The sequence below is a fragment of the Diceros bicornis genome, chromosome 40, assembly GCF_020826845.1.
Source record: "Diceros bicornis minor isolate mBicDic1 chromosome 40, mDicBic1.mat.cur, whole genome shotgun sequence".
In the NCBI taxonomy this organism is placed as follows: Eukaryota; Metazoa; Chordata; class Mammalia; order Perissodactyla; family Rhinocerotidae; genus Diceros; species Diceros bicornis.
The window spans coordinates 10,831,380-10,843,710 of record NC_080779.1 but is presented as its reverse complement, the minus strand read 5'-3'; the positions used below and the strand labels follow the sequence as shown (position 1 = coordinate 10,843,710).

General features: G+C 38.5%; 1 protein-coding gene across 1 annotated transcript in view; it reads left to right on the top strand.

The window, feature by feature from the left end:
- SLC9A2 (solute carrier family 9 member A2) overlaps window positions 1–6,616 on the top strand; it is a 96,422-nt gene extending 89,806 nt beyond the window's left edge. The window contains exons 9-12 of the mRNA XM_058534657.1: window positions 1,187–1,283; window positions 3,181–3,312; window positions 4,548–4,638; window positions 6,239–6,616. Of these exons, the coding sequence (XP_058390640.1) occupies window positions 1,187–1,283; window positions 3,181–3,312; window positions 4,548–4,638; window positions 6,239–6,609 (691 nt within the window). The 3' untranslated portion in view covers window positions 6,610–6,616. The remainder of the gene's footprint in view (window positions 1–1,186; window positions 1,284–3,180; window positions 3,313–4,547; window positions 4,639–6,238) is intronic.
- Window positions 6,617–12,331: the final 5,715 nt, after the last annotated feature.

The window sequence follows — 12,331 nt, the reverse complement described above, 5'->3', positions numbered from 1 at the left end:
CATAGATACAGAGAACAGATTGCTGGTTGCCAGATTGGTGGGGGGTAGGAACTGGAAGAAATAAGTGAACTGCTGCTGTTTGTTAGGGTTTTTCTTAGTTTAAATAAATTGTTGAAAGTTTTTAAAAAAAGGCTTGAGGACCATTTAAAATAGCAAAATCACCCACAAAAAGCACAAAAATGTGAAAAACATTTCGCTAAATAGACATGTGAAAAGCACATGTTTTTACGGTAGGAGAGCTAAAATAAGAAGGCAGAGCATTGCCATGTTCAGCCTCATTTGGGAACCTGCATGTTGAGCAACTCCAATTTTTCTACACTTTTCACATGTCCGTGAATGACAGGGGAGTGCCATGAGTATTGATAATGTGTTTATAAATAAATTTTAGAAAGTAGGTGAATTTGCAAATACAGAATCCCTGAATAATGAGAACCAACTGTGCATACATACAGTTGGCCCTCTGTATCCGTGGGCTCCACATCTGCGGATTTAACCAACCTCCGATGGAAAGGCCTACGATGGCCTTTCCAGCCTTTGTTTTCTTGTCATTATTCCCTAAACAATACAGTATAACAACTATTTACACACCATTTACATTATATTAGGTATTATAAGTAATCCAGAGATGATTTAAAGCATACAGTAGCATGTGGGATGGTTATATGCAAATATTATGCCATTTTTTGGAAGGAACCTGAGCATCCATGGATTTTGGTATCTGCAGGGTTCCTGGAAACAATACCCCGTGGATACAGAGGGACAACTGTACATACTACAAAAGGTGTTTTTGCAAATATTTCTAATGAAATATTTAAAAGACCAGGCCATAATAGCAAAATATAGCTAATTAAGTTTCTGTTGGAAAAAATAATCCCATATTACTTTATTTATGGAATATTAGAAATGATAAAGTGATAGCATTATGAGCCACTATAGTTTTTCTTCTTTAAAAAAATAATTGTATAAACGCTCTGAAAACTTGTGCATGATTAAACCTATCATGAATGATTTTGACACTGAAATAAAAGTTTTAGAATTTTGAATTATTTTAAAATAATGTATAATTCCTAAGTGTTATTCTTTAAACTGATTCTTCTTCTTAAATAATATTATATCTCTAAGAAAGAAAACCAATGATTCCGATATTTGTGGAATAGTAAAATATTCTTTTTCTGAACTTGCACAGTGACTGTCGTGAAGAAACAATAAGGAAGCTCACACCTGGTGAAATGGATGAAATTCGAGAAATATTATCAAGAAATCTTTATCAAATCCGTCAACGAGTGAGAATAATTTATTTAGCAAAATATTTACTTGCCTTTGGCTAAAAATATGTCTTCTGATTTTATGCTATCCACTTATACTGGCTATTGCCCACCCATTATGCCAACCTCTGCGGGTCCCACACCAGCGTCTTCTCTTCTCTCAGACCCCACTTCACAGCGTCCTGTCTTGTCAGGGTCCCTTTCTCCTCGCAGACACTGGGATAAAGCCTGGAGTTCCCTGGGAGTTCTAGAAAAAACACACTAGAAAAAATGTGTGTTAACTAATGGTGAAGAAAGTAATTGATTGCTTTTTAAAAATGTTTTTAATGAAATAGCTTTATAGCTTAGAAGACTTTTGAAAATGTATTTAAGCTTCTTTGTTATTCGTAAAACGCTGTAGTTTCTTCCTTTAATGTATCTTCTGAGTCACTTCTTTCACGGCATTTCCATTGTTAACACCTCATTCTAATAATTTGCTAGTAATATAGCTTAACTCCTAGAGGGTGGTTTTTTTTTTATTTTTTGTTTTTTGCCAAGCCCCATTTCAGCACATTGAGTGTATTAACTCATGTAATCCTTAACAAGTGGTAAGTATTACTATTGTCTCCATTTTAGAGATGAAGAAACTGAGGCACAGCGAGGTGAAGTGGGCACAGGCCACGCCACTTGTCAGGAGCCTTCCTCACACGTGTTGGGGTCGTTTCTGTAGCTTCTTAGCTGGTCTCCCCGAAGGCTGTGCCCATTCCATCCTACGTTACCATTGCTCCCCCCTTTTCCTAAAGCACCTTTGAAGAACAGCATTCTCCTATTTAAACTGAAACAAAACAACAGTCGTGGCTTTCAGGCTAAACTATTCTCTCAGAACTTCAGATCTCAATTTCCAGGTTCCACTTTATCGGACCTTATTTCCACATCTCCCTCCCCCACACACCCTAAACAGCAGTGGAGGGTTCTGTCTTCATTCCTTGTTGCTCTCTTCTGTCTCTGCTTGGAATGTCCCACTGCTTCCTGTCAGCTGATCCGTATTCTCCAATTTTTAAGGTTTCCCCAACACCCTCCATATTATTCCCAGCCTTGTCTTTAAATGAGATAGCACTTAGAGCTCGTACCATACCACATAATTTTAGCACTCAGTTTCATGTGTCTGTATTATTTTGTTAGCTTTAGATGCCCAACTAGATAGTAAATTTTTCAAGGTAGGAATTGAGTATTGTTCTATATTACTTTTGTATATCTCTACTAGGCCTAAGATAGTTCTGGATGCTTGGATATTTCTAAGAAGTAGACATTAATTCTATCAGATAGTGAACTTAGTTACTAATTATAATTTATTTTAGGAAATAGATTTCTATATAGCTTATAAAACTAAAAATGTATGCCATGTATAGCCTTAGTTTATAAATTTTACTGCTTCAAATATTAGGGCATGATAATTGTGGTGGTGGCAGCAGCTTTCTCAATTTGACAACCCAGTTGAAAAGAAGAAATGTTCTTACGTTAATCAAAGGGACATGGCACCACCAAGTGGTTCAAAGTGGTTTGTTTTTATACCAGTGATTACTGTTGAACAGAGAACGTACGAAGATGACTTGCATTATTTTTCCCCAGCTGCTAATGATGGGTAAATACATATAAAGTACTTCAGGGTAGACAGAGGTACTTGATGAATTCAACCATTTTTCTCATTTGTAAAGATGACACTTTTCAATGAAAAAAAAAACTTATTCACTGACTTTTATTAGAAGATAAATTCTTTCAAAATTTGAAAGTATGTGAACTTTCATACTTTTCTTTGCTCTATGCATCAGTTGTTAAGTGGCTAGCTGAGGTGCAAATCCAAAGAAATATAGTATATTTTGGAATTTCTGGAGCAGTGATCAGTTTTTCGTAAAATGTCGCTGTGTTGTCATTTCAGACTTTGTCATACAACAGACACAATCTGACGGCAGACACGAGTGAGAGACAAGCCAAGGAGATTCTGATCCGCCGAAGGCACAGTTTGCGAGAGAGCATCAGGAAAGACAGCAGCTTGAAACGGGAGCACAGGGTAACTGGAGTTTGTGCCTCTGGGATGGAGAAGCTTCCAAGAGCAGAGCCAGCAGCTGTTGCAGAGGCTCTGCTGACAGAATGGTGGCTGAGGGTTGATTCACAGGAATTCTGGGATGCAGTTTATTATAAAGGCTTTTCAGATGTTTCTCGAACACCTGTGTTCCAGGCTCTGGTCTAGGAGACTTGGAATACATTCGTGAACAAAACTGAAAAAGATCCCTTCCCTTGTAGAATTCATATTCTAGTGAGGAGAAGGTAATCAGCAATAGACAGGATAAGTAAATTTGTTAGAAGGCAACAAGTGCTATGGATACAATAAACAAGAGCTAAGGAAGGAGCCTGGGCACAGGGAAGGGTCAGTCAAGGCACAAGTTTAAACAGAATGGCTGGGCCAGGCTTCATTTGTGAAGTAATATCTGCGCTTTCCGGGGAGAGGTACAGCCCAAGGGTGGGCAAGCCCGCGTGCGTGTGCTAGAACTGCAGGAGGGGCCGCAGTGGCTGCGGAGTCGTATTCCCAGTACAGTTTGCTCAGCATTTCACATGGTCCAGGGCATTGTCAATAGATAAGGAAAGCCATTTCAAAATGATTTCATGATTGATTGCTGTAACATGGCAGGCATTGCATCTCGTTTTTAATAATATTCTGTGTTGGGTCATCAGAGATCAAAATAGTTATGTATGAGCAAGAAGATTGTCTTTTGTATGTGTAAAATGCGGCAGCATCCATTAAAAGTCAATTTCTAGAGACTGTGGTGTTAGAAATGTCAGCAAGTTAGCTATAGTAATACCTTTTGTTTTATCATTTTCAAGACTTATGAAAGTAAATAAAACTTAAATATGCTACATTTTTCATATATCTTCTTCCCCATACATACAGGCTCTGAGTCTTTTTAGTAATACTCTTATAAACAGGTGTTTCCTTAGCTTTTCTTGAAGAAAACCTAGTGGTTTTCGCATCTTGTTTCTAATGGTCCCATTTTATTTCCATTTTCCTTAGGACTGATGTCATTATATTTTAGAAGAGATTTAGTTATTTTAAATAAAATAGCTATTGCTTGCAACTTTATTCCTCATCCCTACAGCCCCTCACAAAATAATTTTGGAACTGAGAACTAAAATTTTAATTTTTAACAATACGGTTTGCCATAAAATTTTAAATAATAAATTAACAATAAAATTAAACAATAAATGACATTCGCATAGTCTAAATAAGGTTTTGTATTTCTTTTACAGGCTTCTACTTCGACCTCCCGATATTTATCCTTACCAAAAAATACAAAGCTTCCAGAAAAACTACAAAAGAAAAAGAATATTTCTAATGCAGGTAATGAATACAGTTGGAGCAGAAAAACTTTAAACTTATTACTAAGGTTTATAAAATAAAAAAATTTCCCCATTCTTCTTCTTCATTAAGGACAATGAGTTCAGTAGTTTCCAAATCTGAAATAATAATATGGTGAACTTTTATTAGCATTGCACCATTTTTGAGTGGCGTTCTGTGCACGTTATAAATAATTTAATCCGTTATTTTCCATAATGATTCTATTTAAAATAGCAAAAGCAAATATTGTCACCATGTGGTTAGTGAACAGGTAAATAGAAAGTTTTAAATCTTCAACGGTTTAAATTTAATTCAGTGATTCTTACAATATTTCTAATTTAAATGTTTACAATACTTCTAATATATTTTCATAAAGGCGACCATATATTTTACTTCTGTCTGTAATTATTCAAGCTTTGACACGAGGAATAATATCTCTTTATTTGATGGTATTTTTATGTAGGCTCCAAGCCATTTTCTGTGAACCCCAGAGGAAATGTGTTAGGATATCATGTTATTAAAATGTGGGATGTAATAATAATAACCCCTCCTCTTTTTTTTTAATTGTTTATTTAATTAACCAAGAAGAGAAAAGTCTGATGATGGCTGGTGGTAATGGAGGGTGACATGAGAAATGAGAAGGGAGGGAAAGGGAGCGCTATTTCCAACAGGCGGCCATGTTACCCCCGTTCCTCCATCAAAAATGCTCTCAGTTCCCAAGAATCTCAGCTCCTGGGCGAGCATCCCATCAGCTGTCCTACCCGCAGTACTCCAGTACCTGAATTTTGACAATCAGCTAGTTCTCATCATGCCTCCTTCCATTTTTGGAAAGTGCACATTGGTGTTTTGACCCTTTTATGAAAATATAAAAGCAATAAACAAGGCTGTATATGAGATTCTAGATCAAGACAAGAATCTTCATAATAGCCGCTAATTATTGGTCTGCTTACTGTGTGCCTCTGAGCTAGCCCTCCTAGCATCCTTCCTGTGGGGCAGGTGAGAACATAGCTGCTGCTGCCAGATGGTCTGTTTGATGTCGAGGGCCACCACTCTCCAATGTATTTTGACCCTCAGTTACTTCATCTTTCTCACTCAGTAAAATGAGTGATTGTGAGGACTGAATAGGGTAATGCATTTAAAGCGCTTAGGACAGTGCCTGGCACATAGCTCTTCAAAATTAGTATGAATACCACTGGCCCGGTGGTCGGTGGTTAAAGTTCTACGAGCTCCGCTTCGGTGGCCAGGGGTTCATGGGTTCGGATCCCGGGCTCGGACTTACTCCACTCATCAGCCATGCTGTGGAGGCATCCCACTACAAAATAGAGGAAGATTGGTATGCATGTTAGCTCAGGGCGAATCTTCCTCACCAAAAAACCCCCCAAAATTAGCATGAATACACTCTGTGGACATGACTGCTCCTGGAGATTATGCACATGCCCAGGTCTCTCAGCTAGAGCGGGAGTGAGCCCTCTGACCTCCCGGCCCAACCCCTGGACCCCGAGGGCAGAGCAGCTGCAGGACCCACTAACGTGTTGCTGAGTCGCTTGGAAAACCTTCTCCCTAGAGTGCTTGCCCATGTTGTCCTCCTTCTGCTCTGTGGCAGGCGGCGACAGCAGCGACTCCGACACAGACGCGGGGACCACCGTCCTCAATCTGCAGCCCCGAGCGAGGCGCTTCTTGCCAGAGCAGTTCTCCAAGAAAGCCCCGCCGTCCTACAAAATGGAGTGGGAGAACGAGGTGGACGAGGACGCCGGCCGAGGGCAGCCCTGCGCGCCCCCGGCGCCCCGCCGCCAAGACGGGGGCACCCAGACCCCCGCCGTGCTGCGCCAGCCGCTGCTCTCCAAGGGCGAGGGTGGCCCGGGGGCGCGGGACACAGCGACTGCGGGCGTCCGTCCCAAGCCGCCACCCAGGCTGGTCCGCAGGGCGTCGGAACCGGGAAACCGGAAAGCCCGGTTCGGGGGCGACAAGCCTTGATGGAAACGGCCCAAGCAGACGCGCACGGGGACCGACCCCGCGCCGCTGTGGTCTGTCACTCCGAAACCTGCCGCGACGACGGAATCCATTTAAAACCCTCTGTGCATCCCTCTTTGGGTAGTAGAGTCATGCCACTGATTAATGGGACGAATGCTTGTTCCAAGAAGAGGAAAATTCAAGGGACAAAAAATCCCATAAAACGTCTTTTATGACTTCTTGCTAGCAATTGCATTCTTTGCAAGCCTAAAGAAAAAAAATGTGTGCCTTTCTTGAACTTGAATGACAGAACTTGCCATTTTGAACACACCCTTCTTGGTGAAAATTTTAATATGTACTTAGATGTCTCAAATTTTATTTATGGAAAAAAATATGTATATGTAATATAAAAACTATAAATGAGTCTTTAAGTGAAGGGCACTAAAAATGCTCAGAACAGCTTTCCAAGGCGTAAAGGGCAGCTCATGGAGGATGGCGGGCCATCGGCTCAGGAGTTTCCCTCCCTGAGCTGATGACCGGTTGGTAGACGAAGAGCACAGCACGGAGCAGACACCCGACGACTCAGACTGGGGAGACCATCAGAATGTGGAGGAGATGAGCTGGCCTGGCTCCCAGAGTGCAGATTCCTATGAAAAAGGGAGAGTCAGCTGCGTTTTCATTTAATCCTCATTCTGCCCTGTGTTTGGGGGTGATGTATAGATTCCATCTCCCCTTCATGTTTAAATGGGGCAAATAGAAAGGCAGTGTGGGTGAAACCAGCTTACCGTGTATAACAGACTTGGTGGCAGCTTTGGTGACGTTCCACCCATGTGGGCCTGGTGTGGTGTGTGGGGAGGAAGGGCGGCACCTGCTTACAGCTTGTTGGCAGGTTTTGTGTTGTGCAATACTGGGAGGAGGCTACAGGAGATTCCCTTTCATGCTCATCTATGACCACCTGCTTTAGAATTTTTTTGTAGAACATTCTAGAACTTTGAATCCAGGTCAGAGGCTCTAAGAAGACAAGGATGAAAGTTTATGTAAGCAGTATTCCAATGTTTAACAAATTGGTGAGATTTCAGATTGTGATTTTATTCAGATGGTGATTCAGATTTGGGATTTTATTCAGGAAGCACTTTGGAAAATGTGGGCGGTTAATTTTTTTGCACTAGTCTGTAATTTTTTACGTCTCCCCCCTCAATAAAGTAGTAACTCAGATTCTTCCTACACAAAAGGATTCTACTCATCTGAGCACTTTTTAAAAGTACAGCAGAAAAACAAGAAATGGAACATAATCATTATAAAGGTTAATATTTGAATCTCTGTCTCTCAAACTATAGATTTCATTGGCCTGTCATTTTTTCTGAAAAACCCTTCTTTAAAACTTGACTGGAACAAGATTCTAAATTTCTGAGTTTAGATATGAAATGAAGCCACTCATGTAGTCCCTTGGATTCACACTGGAGATGCAGCAAAGGACACAAGTGACCACAGTGTTATTGGTGGAAAAACGTGAATAAATTAAATAAAAAGATGCAGGACTTAGAGATCCTCATCAGTGGCTCTCTAGCCCCTTCTTCTACCCCACCAATGCAGAGAAGTAAATCTTCTACCCTTTTTTCTCAAGTTCTAAAATCATGGAATACTGCTAGATTGTTGGGCGTGGGACAGAGGGGTGGATAAACACACAAGGTACAAGTTCGTAAAGCACACAATTTCTTTCCCAAACTCGCCCAAGTTGATCAGTGGAAAGCAGTGTAGACACAATCTGAAAACGACAAGCTTAGACTCTGTGCCAAAAATCTTAATTTTATATAAAAATATATATTTAATCTACTGAAAAGAATCTAAAACTGACTTTTAATTTAGAATTTTGTTGTAGGAATATGATTCATCAAGAGATGTGATGTATATTTCTGAGAATGCCAAAAGTAAATTTTCAGAAGTTAAAGTTTACAAAATCTGAAAAGGAAGGTTGAAATGGAAAATAACCTTAAAAATAAATTTTCTGGTGCCGGCCTGGTGGCATAGTGGTTAAGCTCGCGCACTCTGCTTTGGTGGCCCAGGGTTCGCAGGTTCGGATCCCGGGTGCGGACCTACGCACCGCTTATCAAGCTGTGCTGTGGCAGGCATCCTACATATAAAGTAGAGGAAGATGGGCACGGATGTTAGCTCAGAGCCGGTCTTCCTCAGCAAAAAGAGGAGGATTGGCACTGGATGTTAGCTCAGGGCTAATCTTCCTCACCAGAAAATAAATAAATTATCTAATTTTTCCTGGTGTCCTATATTAATATTATGAACCTAACTTTCTGGAACTGAGGGAGAAACTATGAAAAAATTTATAACACTTCTTCTTGGTAAGCAGGTAGACTAAATTCAGCTTTCACTAATTAAAAGTTAGGTAAAGAATTTGGATGACATTGTATAATTTCTAAAAAGGAGCACTTCTGTCATTTTATCTTTATTATCAGTTTAAATTTTTTCTTTGTTGAATGACAAAAGCAGTGAAAAATAAATTTGACTTCATTTAGCTTTTTCTCTAGACTTCCTTCTTTTTTATGAAATTATCAAATTCTAGACACTATAGGAGGAGACAGTGTGTAGTTGAAACCCTTTACTATCATAACAATCTAAATTTCTGTGGTACAGAAATATCCCTAACCCTTTGTAAATGACTCCCTTCGTTCAAACAACACTTGATCCAACAAAAGTTCCAATGTGACTGTAGAATTTTGATGGGTCTTTGGTGTTTGTTGTAACAAATTTGATTTGAACTACCTATAAGTGCAAAGTCAGGGCTTATTTCTTTATATTTAATAAAGCTGAGGGCTGACTGTTGGGAACATTTATGTCAGTCAGCAAACAACTGGAAATTGGCCCCAAAGTCTGATACTTTTTAAAAACGTGTTTCGTGCATATGCCCCAGAAATATCTGGGATGTAATTTCCTTTTGCTTTTGCTAACCTTTGTAGTGGGGGTATACTGTTTTACCCTGGGGGGTGGGTAACATTTATTTGTATAAAAAGCATAGAGAAGCACAGTTATTTGTTACATGTCTCAGCATGATTTGCATTTGTTGCACTGCCCAAATCATGTTTATGTTAAAACTGGCATTTCATAAACAATTATGAGAACTGTAATATTTTGTAGGTTCAAAGTTCACGCTTGACTTTATTCTTTTTTTTCCAGTTTTATTGGGAAATAATTGACATGCATCACTGTATAAGTTTAAAGCATACAGCATGATTTACATACATTGTGAAATGATTACCATGATAGGTTCAGCTAACATCCATCTTCTCGTATAGATACAGTAAGAAAGATGAAGGAAAAAACTCTCCTTGTGATGAGAACTCTTAGGATTTACTCTCTTAACAACTTTCCTGTATATCGTGCAGCAGGATTAGCTACAGTCATCATGTTGTACATTACAGCCCTAGTACTTATTTATTATATAACTGGAAGTTTGTGTCTTTTGACCACCTTCCTCCAATTCTCTTTTCCCCCAACTCCTGGCACTTCTGGCAACCACCAATCTGTTCTCTATTTATGAGCTCATTTTTTTTTGTTTTTGTTTTTGTTTTAGGTTCCACATATAAGTGAGATCATACAGTATTTGTTTTTGTCTGTCTGACATTTTGCTTAGCATAATACCCTCAAAGTCCGTCCATGTTGTCGCAAATGGTAGGATTTCCTCATTTTTTATGGCTGAATAGTATTCCATTGTGTGTGTGTGTATACACACTATATGTATATATATTTATATATACTACAACTTTTTTGTCCATTCATCCATCAATGGACACTTTGGTGGTTTCCATGTCTTGGCTGTTGTATGTAATGCTGCTATGAACATGTGGATGCAGATATCTTTTTGAGTTAGTGTTTTCGTTACCTTTGGATATATTCCCAGAAGCAAGATTGCTGGATCATAAAGTACTTCTATTTTTAATTTTTTGAGGATTCTCTATACTGTTTTCCATAATGGCTCTACCAATTTACAATCCCACCAAGAGTGCACAAGGGTTCCCTTTTCTCCACATCCACACTAGCATTTGTGATCTCTTGTCTTTTTGATGATGGCCATTCTAATAGGTGTGAAGTGATATCTCATTGTGGTTTTAATTTGCATTTCCCTAATGACTAGTGATGGTGAGTATCTTTTCATGTACCTGTTGGCCTTTCGTATATCTTCTTTGGAGAAATGTCTACTCAAGACCTTTGCCCATTTTTGAATTGGGTTATTTTTTTTTTTTTTTTTTTTTTGCTATTGAGTTGTATGAGTTCTTTATATGTTTTGGATATTAACCCCATATGAGATATATGCTTAACAAATATTTTTTCCCATTCTGTAGGTTGTTTTTTCGCTTTATTGATGGTTTCTTTTGCTGTGTAGGAGCATTTTAGTTTGATGTAGTCCAACTTGTTTATTTTTGATTTTGTTGCTTGTACTTTAGGTGTCATATCCAAAAAATCATTATGAAGATTCATATCAAGGAGATTTGTTCCTATGTTTTCTTCCAGGAGTTTAATGGTTTCAGGTGTTACGTTTAAATTTTTAATCCATTTCAAGTTAATTTTTGTGAGTGGTGTGAGATATGGATAGGTCCAGTGTCATTCTTTTACATGTGAATATCCAAGTATCCCAGCACCATTTATTGAAGAGACTATCTTTTCTCCATCGTGTATTCTTGGTTCCCTTGTCAAATATTAGTGGACCATATATGCATGAATTTATCTCTGGGCTTTCAATGCTGTTTTATTGGTCTACTTGCCTGTGTTTATGCCAGTACCATACTGTTTTGATGACTGTAGCTTTATAGTATAGCTTAAAATCAGGAAGTGTGATACCTTCTGCTTTGTTTTACTTTCTCAGGATTTCTTAGGCTATTTGGGGTTTTTCTATGGTTCTATATAAATTTTAGGGTTGTTTTTACTTCTGTAAAAAAATGCCATTGGAGTTTTGATAGGGATTGCATTGAATCTATAGATGGCTTTTGGTAGTATTGACATTTTAACAATATTAATTCTTACAATCCATGTACACAGGATACCTTTCCATTTATTGTGTCATCTTCTGTTTCTTTCATCAATGTCTTGTAGTTTTCAGCATAGAGATCTTTCACCTCCTTAGTTAAATTTATTTCTAAATATTTCATTGTTTTTGATGCTATTGTAAATGGAATCTCTTTCTTTTTCAGAAATTTTGTCATTAGTATGTAGAAATGCTACTGATTTTTGTATGTTAATTTTGTATCCTGCAACTTTACTGAATTCATTGATTAGATCTAACAGTTTTTTGGTTGAGTCTTTTAGGATTTTCTATATATAAAATCATGTTATCTGCAGATAGAGATGATTTTACTTCTTCCTTTCCAACTCAGATACCTTTTATTTCTTTTTCTTGCCTGATTGCTCTAGCTAGAAATTTAGTACTATGTTGATTAGGAGTGAAGAGAGTAGATACACTTGTCTTGTTCCTGATCTTAGAGAAAAAACTTTATTTTTAAAAGAGTGATCCAAGAGATTTCTTTGTCCAGTTGAAGTAGCTGCTAGCATTATCTGTTGAGACCTGAGTACTGTCTGTTGATTCTCTTCATCAACCTGAACAAGAAAGGCTCATGACTCGGAACTGTCTGATGAGCTGGAGTTTTTTTCACTTTTAGAGCAAAACATGTAGCTTGCGGGAACTTTATATTCCACATTTAACCCAAGCACTTTCTTCAACCCGCTTGTAAGGCAAGCAAGA